Source organism: Dasypus novemcinctus, chromosome 11, assembly GCF_030445035.2.
Source record: "Dasypus novemcinctus isolate mDasNov1 chromosome 11, mDasNov1.1.hap2, whole genome shotgun sequence".
In the NCBI taxonomy this organism is placed as follows: Eukaryota; Metazoa; Chordata; class Mammalia; order Cingulata; family Dasypodidae; genus Dasypus; species Dasypus novemcinctus.
Genome location: NC_080683.1, coordinates 95,775,386 through 95,791,900, shown reverse-complemented (window position 1 = coordinate 95,791,900; position 16,515 = coordinate 95,775,386). Strand labels below are relative to the sequence as shown.

Genomic DNA, 16,515 nt, shown 5'->3' with positions numbered 1-16,515 from the left:
TTCATCTCATTTTTCTATATCATTAAAGATCAGGTAGGATACATTCTATCCCTAATATATGAAGAGTAAAGTGAGGCACAGATCTTTGAGCTGCTATTTAGTGGCAGGACTGGTTTTAGATTTTTCTCTTGATATACCCAGTTTTATCATTCTATTAACTGTGCCTTCCATTCAAGTGATCTTGAAGCAGGTCACCATGATTTCTGTAGGCAGGATTGGAGCTATTAATAGAGAACTCAGTTGGTACTATTGTGTGTCTGTGTGAGAGAATTGTGAGAATTGAAATTTTTTATTTTCCAAAATTTTGCATGGTCTATCTTTCTTAGTTATATGTCATCTTTTATCTTAACTAATTTTAAAGTATCTTAAGAACCTCTTTCTTGTTTCTGTTCTCTGTTTTCTTCTGCTTTATACAATACCATAATCTCAAAAGAGCTAATAAAATAGCCTTTGGTGTCATACTGATAGGAGAGGAATTAAAATATTCCCTCCTCTGAGATGTGCTAATTATTAAGACATAGTGGTGACAATAGTGATGATTCAGTGGATAAAATTTTTTAAATTTATTTTTTATCTAATTTTTTTCTCATCTTTTATTTCTCTTGGTGCCCAATGCTTAATAAAATCCATTTATACAGTTAAACCTATTTGGCATCTACTTGGATGTCTTATAGGCATTTTAAACTTTTCATGTCTAAAATGCCATTGTTAATATGTCTTCTGTCTGCTTTGCTCTTCTCAAACAAAACAAAATTTTCCTTGCTGTATATTCCGTTATTCATGCTAAAAATTTTGCTAAGTTCAGTCAAGGCTATCTCCCAAATGTATATAGAATCTGTCTAACACCATCCTGGTCCAAGTCATCATCTCTTGTTAAGGCTTTTGTAATAGCCTCTTTATTGGTGAACTTTTGAGTTTGGATGCTGGCATTTTGTTTCTGGAGTCTTGAACTGGAGCCCAGGATGTAAGTACAAAGAGGAGCTTGGTTGCGAGGAAAGAGAAGCAAGCTCCGGGAAGAGAGGAACCCTGGGCTCAGAGAGAAGCAAATGCTGGGAAGAGAGGAAACCTGAACCTGGAGAGAAGCAAGCCCCAGGAAGAGAGGAACCCAGGAAGCCTGAACCTTGGCAAACATTGGCAGCCATCTTGCTCCAACATGTGTCAAAAGACTTTGGTGAAGGAGGTAACTAGTGCTTTATAGCCTGGTAACTGAAAGCTTCTACCCCAAATAAATACCCTTTATAAAAATCAACCAATTCTGGTATTTTGCTGACCAATACATGTATATATGACCCCAAATTTCCCCTTTTAACCACATTCACGCACATAATTCAGTGCTGTTAATTACATTCACAATATTGTGCTACCATCACCACCATCTAGTTCCAAAACTTTACAATAAGCAATACAGAAATTGTGTACAAATCGAGCAATCTTTTTAAATTTATTGAAACTTGGTTTTATGACGCACCATATGGTCTCCTGGAGAACAATTGATGTACACTTGAAAAGAATATATATCCTGCTCTTTCAGGGAAGATTGTTCTGTGTTTTTCTGTTAGGTCTAGTTCATTTATCATTTTATTCAAGTTCTCTGTCTCCTTTTGATCTTCTGTCCAGATGTTCTCTCTATTGATAAGAGTGGTGTATTAAAGATTCCAGCTATTATTGTAGAGGTGTCTATTTCTCCCTTTGGTTTTGCCAGCATTTGCCTCATGTACTTCGGGGCACTGTGGGTAGGTGTATAAATATTTAAGATGGTTATTTCTTCCTGGTGGATTGTCCCTTTTATTAATATGTAGTGTCCTTCTTTGTCACTTGTAACAACTTTTGACTTAAAGTCGATTTTGTCCAATATTAGTAAGCTACCCCAGTCTCTTTCGGTTACTATTTGCATGGTGTATCTTTTCATCCTTTCACCTTCAACCTATTTGAGTTTTTGGTTCTAAAGTGAGTCTCTTGTAAACAACATATAGCTGGATTTTGCTTTTATATCCATTCTGCCAATATGTGTCTTTTGACTGGGGAGCTTTATCCATTAATATTTAATATTATTACTGTAAAGGCAGTGCTTACTTAAAGTAAATAGTCCATTGGTTTTTATATGTCATTTCTTTTTTTTTTCTTTTTGTCTCTTTTCCTTTATTGCGACCTCCTTTTCTGTATAGTTGATCTTTTGTATTCTAACTGATCCCTTTCTCATTCCTGTTTCTGTATATACTTTAAATATTTCCTTTGTCATTACCCTTGGGTTTATATTACACAACCTACATTTTTAATTCATTAATTTGAAAAGATACCAAGTTAACTTAAATAGTCTACATGTTCTCTGCTATAATATCCTTCTGTTTCCTTTCTTCATGTTGTATTTGTCCCTCTTTCCCTCTTTATATTTCATGTTCATGTTCATTATCAGGAAATATGTTTTCCTGATTCTTATAGAAATTAAAGAGTAGAGTTGCATGTTGAGGATATAGTACTATTGGGTTTTGCATTTACCCTTTTAGTTATCCTTAGTGAAAATCTTCATTTCTTCATACTAATTCAAGCCACTGTCTTCTCTCTTCCTTTCAACCCACATAATTCCCTTTAGTAATTCTTGTAAGGCAGGTCTTTTGTTGACAAACTCACTCATTTCTGTTTATCTGTGAATGTTTTAATCTCTCGCATTTTTGAAGGACAGTCTTACCCTATAAAGAATTTCAGCTGTCAGTTTTTCTCTTTCAGTACCTTAAATACACATACCACTGCTTTCTCACCTCCATGGTTTCTGATGAGAAATCAGCACTTAGTCTTAAATGAGGGTCCCTGTGTATGACGAATCACTTTTCTCTTGCTGTATTCAGAATTCTCTCTATCTTTGACAATTGACTTTTTGATTAGTATATGTCTCAGAGTAGGTCTATTAGGATTTATCCTGTTTGGAGTACATTGTGCTTCTTAGACATGTATATTTGTCTTCCATAAGAGTTGGGAAGTTTTTGACCATTATTTCCTCAAATATTATTTCTGTTTCCTTTCCCCTTCTCTTTTCCTTCTGGGATACCCATAAGTGTGTGTTTGTTTATTTGGTGCTGTCATTCAAATCCCTAAGACACTGCTCAATTTTTTTTCTATTCCTTTCTCCTTCTGTTCTTCTGACAATATGATTTAGAGTGTCCTGCTTCTTGTTCACTGATTCACTCTTCTGCCTGTTCCTGCCTGCTACTGTTGTATGCTTGTATTCGTCAACCAAAGGGGTGCTGATGCAAGGTACCAAAAATCTGTTGGCTTTTATAAAGGGTATTTATTTGGGGTAAAAGCTTACATTTACAAGGCCCCAAAGAGTCCAACTCAAGGCTGCTTTCTCACCAAAGACTGTTGCCATGTGTTGAAGCAAGAGGGCAGACGGTCTCTTGAGGGTTCAGCCTTCCTCTCTGAGAGCTACAGTCTGGCTCATCTCTCTTCCCAGGGCTCCAGGATCAAATTTCTCTCCTCTGCCATGTCTATGGAGCTCTCTCTCTTCCTGTGTCTTCTTCTGTGTGTATCTGTTTATATCAGCCCACCAAGGGGGTGGGAACGCAACCTGGAGTCATGCCCTACTGACATGATCAAATCAAAGCCCTAAACTTAACAGGTAAATTAAACAAGACATGTCGGCTGAATCTAATGCCTTTCGAAGAGTATCACACCCATTAGAATAGACCAATTTACAAACATAATCCTTTTTTTGTAATTCATAAATAATATCAAAATACTACAATGCCTCTAGTGTATGTTCAATCTCTATTATTGTACCTTTCATCCCTATATTTTCTGTTTCATTTTACACTTTCAAATTCTTCTTTATGCTCACACATTCTCTTCTTAATATCCTTTACCTCTATTTTCATACTTTCCTTTATCTCATCGCATTGATTTAGGAGATTTGTTTGAACTTCTTTGATTAGTTTTTCCAAATTCTCTTATCTCTGAGGTTTAATTTGTTCCCTTGACTGATACATGCTTTCCTGTTTCTTAGTATGGCTTGTAAATTTTTGCTGTTGACTGGGCATCTGATTATCTTGATGAGTTAGCTCTGAAGGTCAGTTTCTCTCTCTTGTCTAGGGCTTTATTGTTGATTTGCTTTATGTTAACACTCTTCTTGTCACTTGGTCCAACTTATTCTGGATCTTTAAAGTATCCCATGTTCAACTGAACAGATTTTCTCAGGTCTTCTACATCTGATTGCTGCTCTGAATATGTGGTACGATGTTTAAGATTGTACTTTTTGTGCAATTTCTTTCCTCTGTGCCTTCTCTAAGAATTTTGATCTGTTTTGTTTTTTGTGCAGAATTTTCTCTCCAGCTGTTTAGATTTGTTTAAATTTTCTCCCTCAGTGCCCCCTTTCTCTTATACTTTTCACTTCTGGGACTTACCCTGTCTTAACAGTAGTTCAATTACTCCCCTCCCACCCCCACCTCCCTTTTTTTTCTGTGAGGCTCTTTTGCCTCTAGTTTCTTGCCCATTAGGGTATCCCTCCCCAGGAGCCAGATGGGGTCAATCCATGCAGGTGGTTCAATCCAGAAAAGTCCAGTTTGTGTTTAGGTCATCTAGCCAAAAGAAAAAGGATTGAATGTACGCATCTCTTGCCAATAGTTCTGCTGCAGTCTCTCTCTCTCTCTGTGCTTTTTTTGTTTGTTCATTTGTTTGTTTTTTCCCCACCTGGAGTCCCTTTTGTATGCAACATACAGCACAACTCATTTGCTTGTGTTCTGTGAACTTGGGTGCCTGAGCCTGGATATGCACGGGGTTCTAACTTGTATCTGTGAGTTGCTCTATAATCTGCACCTGTGGCTGCAGGGATCTGGGCCATGTGGCCTGTGCATGACTCCCAGTCTATGTGGGACTGAGTAAGGTGGAGTAGTGTGGCCTGGCTAATCTGGGACAGAAATTACCTGCCTGTTCTTGGAGATTATTTTTCATCTTCTTTGATTTACATTTTGTAGAATCTTTCTACCATCTCTATTGTCTTCCAGAGTTCTAAGCAAGTGGGATTTGTCCTTTTATAAGTAATTCTGAGGGGGAATTTTTCCATGGGATGTCTTATTTCACTGTGTTGATGATGTCCTTTTGTATTTTTTTTAAATTGAAGTTTTTATTTATATTTGGTAAAATGTACAGATCTTGGGTGTTCAGTGTGATGAGTATTGCCAATAGTGTATGTAACCACCATCCAAAATAAGTTAACAAAGTATTTCCATCACCCCAAGAGATTTTCTTATACATCTTTCCAGTCAATCTCTGCATCTTCCGCAAAACACTTTTTATTACTGGATCAGTTTGATATTATTTATAAGTTCCAAAAAGATATTGATTATATTTGTAAACTGGTTGGTTCCTCTGGACATGATACCCTTTGATTGTATTAAATTAAAAGGTTATGATTATTTGATTAAATTAAGATTAGGGCTTAGATTTGGTCACATCAGTAGGCATTGAGTCCCTGCGCCCTTGGCAGGCGAGGACTCACACAGAAAAAGACACAGCAGAGGAAGAGAGATAGCTTGAGAGACAGCAGAGGACCTGGGAAGAGAGATGAGCCTGATAGTCTACAGCTGACCTTTTGAAGAGACCAGAGCAGCTGAGCCTGGAAAGAAATGAGCCCCAGGATGAGAGATAAGCCTTATGCCAGCCTATAGCTGAGTTTGGAAGAAGCTCAGCTATAGGCTCTGGGACCACAGAGCCTTAAGAGGAAGAAGGAAGGCTGAACCTTTGCTGACATTGCCCACCATCTTGCTTCAACATGTGGCAGATAACTTTGGGTGAGACAGTACCTCTTACGGTCCCTCGAGTTGGACTCTTTAGGGCCTTGTTTCTACCCAAATAAATACCCTTTATAAAAGCCAATAGATTTCTGGTACTTTGCATCAGCACCCCTTTGACTAATAAAATCAATCACTATAGATTATTTTTGTCTCTTCTTGGACTTGATTTGAATGGATTCATACATTATATATTATTTTGTGTGTGGCTTCTTTTACTCAGTTTCTATTTGATATTCCTGTTTCCTTTTTTGCTGAGTTGTATCCCATTATATAGATATACCACAATGTAGGTTCTCCTGTTGATAGATATTCCGGTTATTTATACTTGGAGCAATTATGAATACGACTACTATAACATTTTTCTATGAGTTTTTTTGTGTACATATTGCTTTCATTTTTCTTAGGTAAATACCTAGGAATGGAATTGTTTAATCATGGGGTAGATGTTTAACTTAAACTACACCAGTTCTTCTGAGTGTTTGTATCATTTTACAGTCCAACTAGCAATGTATGAAGAATTCCAGTTATTCCACATTCTCCCTAATCCATTCTTGAGTCTTCAGAGGCCTGAATTTCTAAAAAATGATCTTATTGTTTCTTATATTCACTCAAAACACTCAAGACCCAGTGACTGTTTGCTCAACGCGTGACCGACCAATAGGGGAGAGTATTGGCAAAGATTTGCCAAGAGTGGCAAGCTTGACATTACAGCAAAGAAGACAGTTGGCCAACCAAAAGAAAAAGAATCTTTATTTTAGAGACCACATGCCTGAACTATTCCAATAACTGTGTTTTGAGGACATTCATCTCACATTTAAGACACTTCAACAACTCTGTATATTAGGGAGCATTTACTAAAAAGAGACTGTTTAGTTACATTTGTTTCTGTAGTTTACAGTCATTTGCTAAGGCCAGAGCAGTCTTGGCTGATGAGGAATTTAAGAATAGCTGGTTGCTAGAGAACCTCTGGGAACCTGGTCATGAGTATTGTGGAAGAATGGAGAGAACATTGGTTTTCAGTTAGATGATCTAGGTTTAAATCTCAACTTTGTCTCTGTAACTTTTACCGAAGTCACTGAAGATCTTGGGCCAAATATTTAAAAGAGGAATTGTTATCATGTGGTCTTTCAGTTACCACAGGTGTCAGGGGTCTGTGAGATTATTCTGAGTGATCGGATCACAGGTTAAATTACAACACTTATGTGCATTCACCTTTATTCCTAAGAAACCCCAGTAAAGAATAGGATTTGCCTGTTTACCAAGTGTTGCTCTTGATCCAAAGTAGTAAATGCGTCCTAATGTTATCAATGGAATGAATAAATAAAATGAGATTTTTTATTTTTCCAATTGAAGTTTTATTGGAAGTTGTTATGTATTGGACCTGCAAGAAATTATACCAGGCATGAAAGAAACTAGATTAGAGACAAGAGTTAGCTTTAATAAAATTTGAAAGAGTAATCCATTATATGGCTAATTACTGCTACTGATTTCCCTGGTGAATATGAGAAAGGCAGTAAAATATTTTATTTTATTTTATTTATTATTTTTTAAAAAAAGATTTATTTATTTATTTAATTCCCCCCCCTCCCCTGGTTGTCTGTTCTTGGTGTCTATTTTTGCTGCGTCTTGTTTCTTTGTCCGCTTCTGTTGTCGTCAGCGGCATGGGAAGTGTGGGCGGCGCCATTCCTGGGCAGGCTGCACTTTCTTTTCACACTGGGCGGCTTTCCTCACGGGCACACTCCTTGCGCGTGGGGCTCCCCCACGCGGGGGACACCCTTGCGTGGCACGGCACTCCTTGCACGCATCAGCACTGCGCATGGCCAGCTCCACACGGGTCAAGGAGGCCCGGGGTCTGAACCACGGACCTCCCATATGGTAGACGGACGCCCTAACCACTGGGCCAAAGTCCGTTTCCCAGTAAAATATTTTAGAACCCTGTTTCTAAAAGAGCATTAACTGGTTGGAAACTGGTAATTTAAGGTAAACATGAGCCTGGAGTTAAAAGTCTGGAATTAAGTACTTTTTAGGCAACTATTCATGTACACGTGTTTTGAAATGATCTTAGGTATGACAGACCTTTGATTATGAGACATGAAATTTAAAAGCGTTATATTTCAGGTGGAAAGGTGAAAAAATTAAACATAAAATCTGAAGTTCAGCTTATACAAATTGAGATTTACTAAGATCATGTACAATATGTGTTCTGTGGTAGATAATCAGTTAACCTATTTCATCAATCCTAAGAAGGCATCAATAAAGACACGCCTTTATTTTATGTACCCTTTAGGAAGAAAATATGCTGCAAATTAGGTTATGACAGAATGCCTTATGAGTTGTCTTGTCTGAGGCATAGATTGGAATCAATAGCCCCTCATCTGTTCCTAGGAATTTGGTAAATTCTCCTGCCTTTGGTTGCATTGCTTGGTGTACACTATAAGCATCCCTTTTCATGTCTGTTAATAACAAATAGCTTTAACCATGATATAACTTTGTTAAGAAAACAAGGAATTGGAGTCATTCCTCCAGAGATAAATATTTGCTTTATTGATAGCAAATTATATCCTGAGGGTCTGTTTCTTTGCCTTTCTGGGTACCCAAGAACCTTTGTTTCAATGCCAAACTATAATGCAGCATTTTTGAAGATATTTTAAGCATCTTCTAAACTTACCACATAGTTTCAACATGTACAAAACTATTGGAAATGGAAAAGATGTAAACAACTCTGACCAAGTTGGCACATGTGCAAGCAGCAGCAGCTCCATCATGACTGCCACACAACTGACAAGCTATTTATAAGATGCCATAAGTTGTAAAGGCAAACAAGCAAACAAGAAAATAACCAGAACAAACTCCCCAAAACTCTTGATTGCAAAGATACATAAATTTTAAAAACAATGTGAATCTTAGAATTGATGAAATAAAGTATAACTTGAGTTGATGGTGGTCTTAACTACAGTCTAGAATTCTTGGTGAATTTGATGGTGCCTAAGATTAAAAGATTGGTTTTATTATTTTTAATGACTCAGAGCCACTAAATATTCATAATCTTTTTCTTTAGCTTAAAACCAGAGATAGATACATTAGTAGCCTGAAAAAGAAATGTCAGAAAGAATCTGAACAAAGTAAAGAAAAACAGAGAAGAATTGAAACTTTGGAAAAGTATCTGGCTGATCTGCCAACTCTAGATGATGTACAGAGACAGAGTCTACAGGTAACATTAAATTCAGTGTTCATCTTTTAATAAGAAAACGTGTTGTTTTGTTAACTCTAGAAATTTAGCAATTTTTAAATTTAAAAATATATATTTATATGTTCAGATATATTCAATATTATATATATCATGTTTAGTTGCTGTTTTCAGATTCAACTTTAGTTGTAAACTTTGTTCACCTTAGCGTGAATAGATCTTTCTTGTCAGTCAGTATAGGCTTACCTCCTTAATGACATATGTGGTAACTCTTTCATTTAAGGTTCTCATCTTAAAGGTAGCTTCTAAACCAGTCTGACTCTCTTCCCCCTCCCGAACATGCACGTTTGTGTACTTCCCAGATCTGGCTTTCTCCATATTTTCTGGGTTCTACCAGGCTCAACAAGACCATTTGTTAACTGTTATTCCAGGCACCTGGTTAGTTTTCTTCATTTTCTTAACCTTTCCATAAATTAGAATACCTTGATTTTGATTCCCATTCATTCTTCTTTTGACCATTTCCCTTTCTTAACAATACCCCTTCTAGTCTTTCTACCAGCTCTGGTGAGGTCGGTCCACTTGAAACCTTACTTATAAACCTGTTAAGCCTATTCTTCAGTCTTTCCCCCAAATCTTTCTAATCTAGGGTTGCTCACACTCGGTATTATTGACATTTGGGTCTTATGATTTTTGGTTGGGGGGAAGGGATCCCTGTCCTATGCATTTGTTTAGCAGCATTCCCGACCTTTATATATTAGAGGCCAATAGCACTGCTACTCCCACCCTCCCACAACCAAAAATGTCTATAGACATTTCCACATGTCCCCCGGAGGGAGTGAGGAAGCATCCCCAATTGAGAATCACCAGTCTAGTCCATAGAGTGTAGTTATTCTGGAGATTCTAGATCTATATAGCTTCTCTATTTCATGTCAATTTAAAAAAAACTGCAAGAGGTCAAAGGCAGGATAGAACTAAAGAAGTACTACAGAACTTCACATGAGCCAGGGACATAGATCAATATGGACTTTAAAATATAAGTGTTCACCCTTCTCTCTGTCTTCTAGAAATTTCTGACCCCATTTTCTTCATCTCCGTAATCCCGTTCTCCCAGCTCCCTTTCACACAAAGGAGGAGATAGCATGTTAATAAGTACTCTAGATAGAATGAAGATCATGTGGTTGTTAACCATAAGTGCAGTAATCCTTAAGAACACAGTAAAAATTTGTAATGGAAACACATTTAGTATTCCATGTGTTATGAACTTTAAAAATTTTTCTCCTTAGCTGCAGGTTCTAGAAGAAAAAAATAAGAATTTGCAAGAGACTTTGCTAGATATGGAGAAAAAGCTTGAAGAACTCAAAAAACAATGTCAGGAGAAAGAGACTCAGTTAATATGCCAGAAGAAAAAAGAAAAGGAGTTGGTAACCACAGTGCAGAGGTAGGAAAACCTGCAGTAAGTTTTTACATTAGTTTAAAATTATTTTTCGTGAAGTATTTCTTATGAAAAACTTTAATTTGTAATTATTTTTCTATTCTTATCTTAAAGATGTACTATTAAGAACCAGAAGTATAAATTTGATTTAATTGAAACAGCTTATCTCAGTTGTGATTTAGCATCTCGATGCAACATATCAACAACTTGCCAAAGGCTTTAGGTGAAAAGAGTGAAAATATACCAGTTGAAGACTTGAATTTAACATAAACCCATTATCTGAGAACTTTGTCAAAAATAGGTAAAAAAAATTGAAGAAGAAAAATGGGGGCAGCAAAAATATGGTGCTGCTGCAGTCCTTAGTAAGATACGTCAAATTGAAGTAATGGGCTCCTGTATCACCTCACTGTAACAGATGGGGCCTATTTGCCATGTGCCATCCCAATTTACTCATATATCTTGCCTCATGTGACTATTCTCTTTTAAATTAATACAGTTGGAATTTTGGTGAATATCATTTGTTAGTGTATTCAGCTAGTATACTTAAGCTTGGAAATTGATACTGGATTCCTGAAAAACCTAGAGAACTATGTTATATACATATACATAGATACACATATTCTCTTCTTTTGTAAAACTTAAACCAGTTAATAGATTATCAACTATAAATAGATAAAACTGTCCTGAAGTGTAAGACAGGATGTATATAAGACAGCAAAGCAGCAGAAACTAACTGTAAGAAATAGACTGTTCGTGCTTACATCAATTATATAATTCATTGTATTCTGAGCTTTTTAATTAAATCCATGTTATAATTTCATGTCAGTATTACTTTAATACTACTTTCAAAATCTTATAACAAAAACAAAACTTAAGTGTGCCTAGTCTACTATTTTATGGATTTCTGGGACAGTTACTGCAGTGTTTCTAATCTCGGCTCCAAATTTTAAAAAATCATATAATTTTGACTCTACCTTTATTTTTTCCTGATTATCTCCTATCTTGCTCTTTAATTTCCCTTTTTACAACTCCATATCTTATACTCTACTCCCTGGTCCAAAATTTCCTGACCTCCATGAATTCAAGCATAAATTTTTTTCATTCATCTTTACTGATTAAATGAAAACACAATGTATCTGCTCTGTTTTATAGAAGATTATGATCATAAATTCAAGCTGTGTTGTTTTATGAACAGAATTAGGAAAACCTGAAAAAAGTTGAAATGTTTGTGTTTTTTTCTTTTGTGTGCTTTTATATACTTAATCTGATTTTAGATCTATTAAACTTTCTCTTGTTAGGTTTTTGTAGAACACTGAACCTAGCATTCTATATTTGGAAACATATAGTACGATGCATTTCAGAATCCATTTTCCATTTTTTAACTTGGTCTATCTGAGTTGACATCATTCCAGAAAATCTGTCTTGATTTAAAATAGATACAGAGGACCGAAGAAGGACTTCTACACTTCTTCAGTAATTGTGCGGCTGTGCTGTCACTTGACTTTGATGTGGCAAGTGCTAGCTCAGTGTTCTTCATTCTGTAATAAAATTGCCCTTACTTTCCTGAAGAACATCAGATGTATGTGTGACTATGGATTATATCATTATAGTTATTTGCTTTTATATAATATTTCTAAGTTCTCTTCTTTATGAATGTTTAAGAACATTTGGAATTTATATATGAAATAAGAAAATTTTTCCAATAGAATGAAATCTAAATAAGCTATGCAGATAGAATCCCTACATGAAAGAATAGATACCTTTGCTATTAAAATAATTGATTACTTTCCAAAATAAGCAGGCTTCATAAACTGAAAATGTATATATGATAGAAAACTTCCTTGTTATTTTGCCATGAATACATTTTCCCTCTTCATAGCTCTTTTAATTTGAAGGACTTAACATTTTTAATGTGTTATATTTATCTTGAAATGTTATAAAAATACATAGAAGTAGTGTTTTAATACCAAATTGTGGAAAAAAACTTAAGATGAAATAATTTTTCACTTTTAGACTGAAAAAGCAAATAATTTTATGATAAGTAACAAGGTATTACAAAGCAGTGTACTACATTGATAATGCATTAAAAACCTTTGCAGTTCCATTATTTAACACATTTGAAGCCCTCTTTGTACTGTCCAGGACTGTTATTTCACTGTCCACAAACAGTATATGGCACACCTTTTTTAGAAGAGAGGAAAAAAATACAAGATAGCCATAATGCTCCAAAAAAGAAAAATAATGAAAAACAAAATCCAAATTATAAGTGTATTTCTTTTAGTTACTCTGCAGTTCTTGAGTATGATTGTAAGCTAAAGGAAGACTATTCCTAGGTTTCTTGCTGATAATGTTTTTGCTTTGGTCATCATTGCTAATGGGCTGATTCCTTTCACCCAAACATTATTACTCTTTCTTCCTCAAGACTATCACCTTTCCCCCCATTTATCCTTTTACTCAGTCTACCAGAGGGGCTTCCTTTTGTTGTTTCCTCCTCTAAAATACAGCTCAGTGCCATGGATAGAATGAAATACTGTTAGGTCATATAGTAAGCATAATAAATTGCTGCTCTTGTTAATAAAGGAGAAGTGTTATTCTGATGGTTTAAGCAACAACTACTCCTTACAGGGAAACTTTTGCTGAGTTCAGAATAAATGGCAAAAGACCTGTATTCACATTCTTGGTCTCGCTACTAGTCATCTTAATCAGGGTACTCTCTGTTTTTTTGGTGGAGACAGGAACAGGGGTTAGATTGCAGAGAACAGATTAGGGTAATGAGGGACCTCACTAAGGCCTTAAGGTTGTCACATACTGAGCAACTCTTGACTCTCTCTGGTCTCAAATTTGCTATTAGATGATCAGATACCAGCTGATTATGACCCCTTCATACTTGTGTGAAATACAGGTACTCACATTTTTTCATCTGTGGGGCTTGATCATTGCTGGATTGAAAAATATAGGTCCTGAAAAGGGACTTCATTTATGTTGAAGTCATCTACTAAACTAGCAAATAGAGCTTATTTTCTTCATATAGTTATGTCTTTCTGAAACAGTTTGCAGCAAAAAGTAGAAAGATGCCTTGAAGATGGAATCCGCCTTCCCATGTTAGATGCAAAACAGCTTCAGAATGAAAATGATAACCTCAGAGAACAAAATGAAAATGCTAGTAAGGTCAGTAGATATATTTGAAAATCTGAAATCTGTACTGTGTGGTTATGTTTTTATAGCTATATAATTTATAGTTTTAAATTGGTTTATATTTTTGCTAATATTTTAATAGCTATATAATGTTTGAATGTTTTTAATTTGGAAAGAAAATAGGGATTTAAATAACTTAAATTTAAATAAAAGCCAAACTAAAGGAATTATATTACTTCTTTGCTAAGAACAATGATCTTTTTCCTTTTGAAATTATTTCAAAGTCTGTCTCAAAGTTAGTTCTATAAATTGCATAAACTACAGAAAAGTTTTATCAAGAGCTAGAGGAATACTTTTTGGTTTGGATATATGTACTCCAAACCAAACTGCTATTTAGAAGAGACTTGGTATGAATACTTTTTTTAAAAAGTAACATCCTGATTATTTTTAAATACATTAATAATTCCCTGTGCTTTTCTTTGTGTTCTCGAATTATTGGCACTGTTAAAAGGCATTGGAGGAGTGGGTGTAGCTCACTATTTGAGTGCCTGCTTCCCATGTACAAGGTCCTGGGTTTGATCCCCGGTACCTCCTCTAAAAAAAAATACAGCAATGGAAAAATTATTTCAGACCATTTTTAATTTTCTGTGTTTTAGATAATAGACAGCCAACAAGATGAGATTGACAGAATGATTGTAGAAATTCAGGTAAGGAATGTTATATGCTCTTTTTAACTCTTCTAATTTATCTTATTGGTTTCCTAACCTAAAAATATTGAAAGATATATTTATTTGTCTAAAAAGTTAATAATAGTACTTGAGGTGAAGTTTGTAAATTCTTTAATATTATTCTTTCAGTTTTTTTAGAAATAAAATATTGTTTGATAAATCAGTTCTTAAAAAATTGTGATTTGAAGCTTCCTCTTCTCTATTCCTTACTTCCCTTCTCTTTTAATTGGGCTATAATCTTATCTCCATTACTCAGAACACATTTGACTAAGGTCATCAGTGACCTAATAATTAAGGCTATGGACTATTTTTAGTCCACATATTATTTGATCTTTACACATTATTCTCATTTGGAAACACATCTCCAGCACCACTTTGTCCATCTTATTTCCCTCCATTATATTTTCTTCAGAGCTTTATATGAGCTCCATTTCTCTGCCTCACCCCTTAAATATTGGTACTCCTCATGTGTGTTCTGTCCCAGGTATTCCCTGTGATATTGCCTAACATGAAGCTCTCCATAATCATACTAGCTCTCTTCTCCTATCTTGTTTTCTCCAGCTTCGAATTATGCCCCTCTCCCCCACTGCCTCAGTCCTCTATAGTTCCATTCATGTGATGTTTCTCAAGTGTAGAAGTAATCTGGTAGGTTCCTGTTATCTGTGGGATAAAACCCAATGTTTTCAGCATGGCAGTCCCACAATCTGCTTCTATATCTCCTTCCTACTTCTCTCCCCTCAGAATGTGCATACTATGCCTATGCATGCACTGCATACACACATATGCATACACATAAGATGTATCAGTAAATTTCAATGCTTGTAGTTTCCCAAAACGGGCCAAATGCATTGCCCATCTGACACTTAGCTTTCAGGACTCTGTAGAAGCATTCCTTCTGTACAGTCTGAGAGGTGCTTTTAGGTAGAATTGACCACAACCCTTTTATCTTCCTCCTTACCCCAATAATTCTGTAATATTCTGCCTGTAATATCCATAATCCTTTTTTCAAGTATTTGGGTCTCTATCCCTTACTTAGTTTCTTGATGGTGAAGAATAGGGTAGATCATTCATGTACCTAGAGCTTAGCAGAGACATGTAATATCCAAAATTTGTTAATTAAAATGAATTTTCATTCCTGTATTCATTTACCAGATATTTACTAGCACCTATGTATATACCATGCACTGTGCTTGGCACTGGGGACTCATCAGTCAACAAAACAAGTCTATCTCCCAAAATGGGAGATGGAGAAAATGATAAACTTAGAAAGTGATAAGTGCTTTTAAAAAAATTAAGTAGGGTAGAAGATAGTGACAGAGTATACTTCTGTTAGATAGACTGGCCATGAAATTTTTTTTCTGAGAAGGTAATTAATGTTTGAACAGAGATCTGAGGGAAGATAGCCAGGGAAAGAGCATTCCAGGTAAAGGAAGCAACAGATGCCCTGAATGTACCAGCAAGAGGCTGGCCAGTCTGGGGTGCAGTGACCATGAGGTAGAAGGGTAAGAGGTGATGGTAGGAAGTAACCTGGATCTGGGACATGTCTTTGGATTTTATTCTGAGAGTGATGGGAAGTCATTGAATAAATTTTGCTGTATAAAATTTTGTCCTTATACTGCGAATATTATTTTAATATTATTTCTTAAAAGAAAAAATAGTGAATTGAGTGTCACAGTCAGAAATCTAGACAGTTTGCTTTGCCCTATTAACTGATTTATAAGTAGTCAAACAACCAGTCCAATTCAACAAATGTTTGGGCCTGATGGATTAATTCACAAAGCGTATATATGTATTTTTGTATTCCTACATAACTTCGGATGTTCCATAACCATTAGAGACACAAGATCATTAGGTTCCCTCAGCCATCTGACTTCTTACCATATCTACAGTGAAAGGGATTTCTATTTCATTTAGAACATTTTCCAAGAAGCAGATCTGAGAAAAAGGTATCTTAATCCAAATTAAGGATAATCAACATATTGAAACTTTGGTGGATAAGACTTTTGTAATATTTTATTTATCACATACTAGCTCTCACATTATAGGTGCTTTGTATATATTTATATTAATTGAAAAGTATATTTTTTTCATTTGTAGCAGCATCTTAGTGCAATTTACTCCTACACACATTGACCAAATCTTTAGTCATACTTAAATGTGTCATGACCATATAAAAATAAATATGTAGAAGAATACATAATTATATGGCATTCTATTCAGAGATCTTAAATGATTGAACAAATATATTTC

General features: G+C 35.4%; 1 protein-coding gene across 6 annotated transcripts in view; it reads left to right on the top strand.

Moving 5' to 3' along the window:
- The window catches only part of CEP85L (centrosomal protein 85 like), a 219,340-nt gene that overhangs the window by 175,208 nt on the left and 27,617 nt on the right, over positions 1–16,515 (top strand). For all 6 annotated transcript variants that reach the window (XM_058307330.2, XM_058307329.2, XM_058307332.2 and 3 more), the window contains 4 exons: positions 8,842–8,994; positions 10,254–10,408; positions 13,453–13,570; positions 14,194–14,244. In XM_058307330.2, coding sequence (XP_058163313.1) covers positions 8,842–8,994; positions 10,254–10,408; positions 13,453–13,570; positions 14,194–14,244 — 477 coding nt within the window. The remainder of the gene's footprint in view (positions 1–8,841; positions 8,995–10,253; positions 10,409–13,452; positions 13,571–14,193; positions 14,245–16,515) is intronic.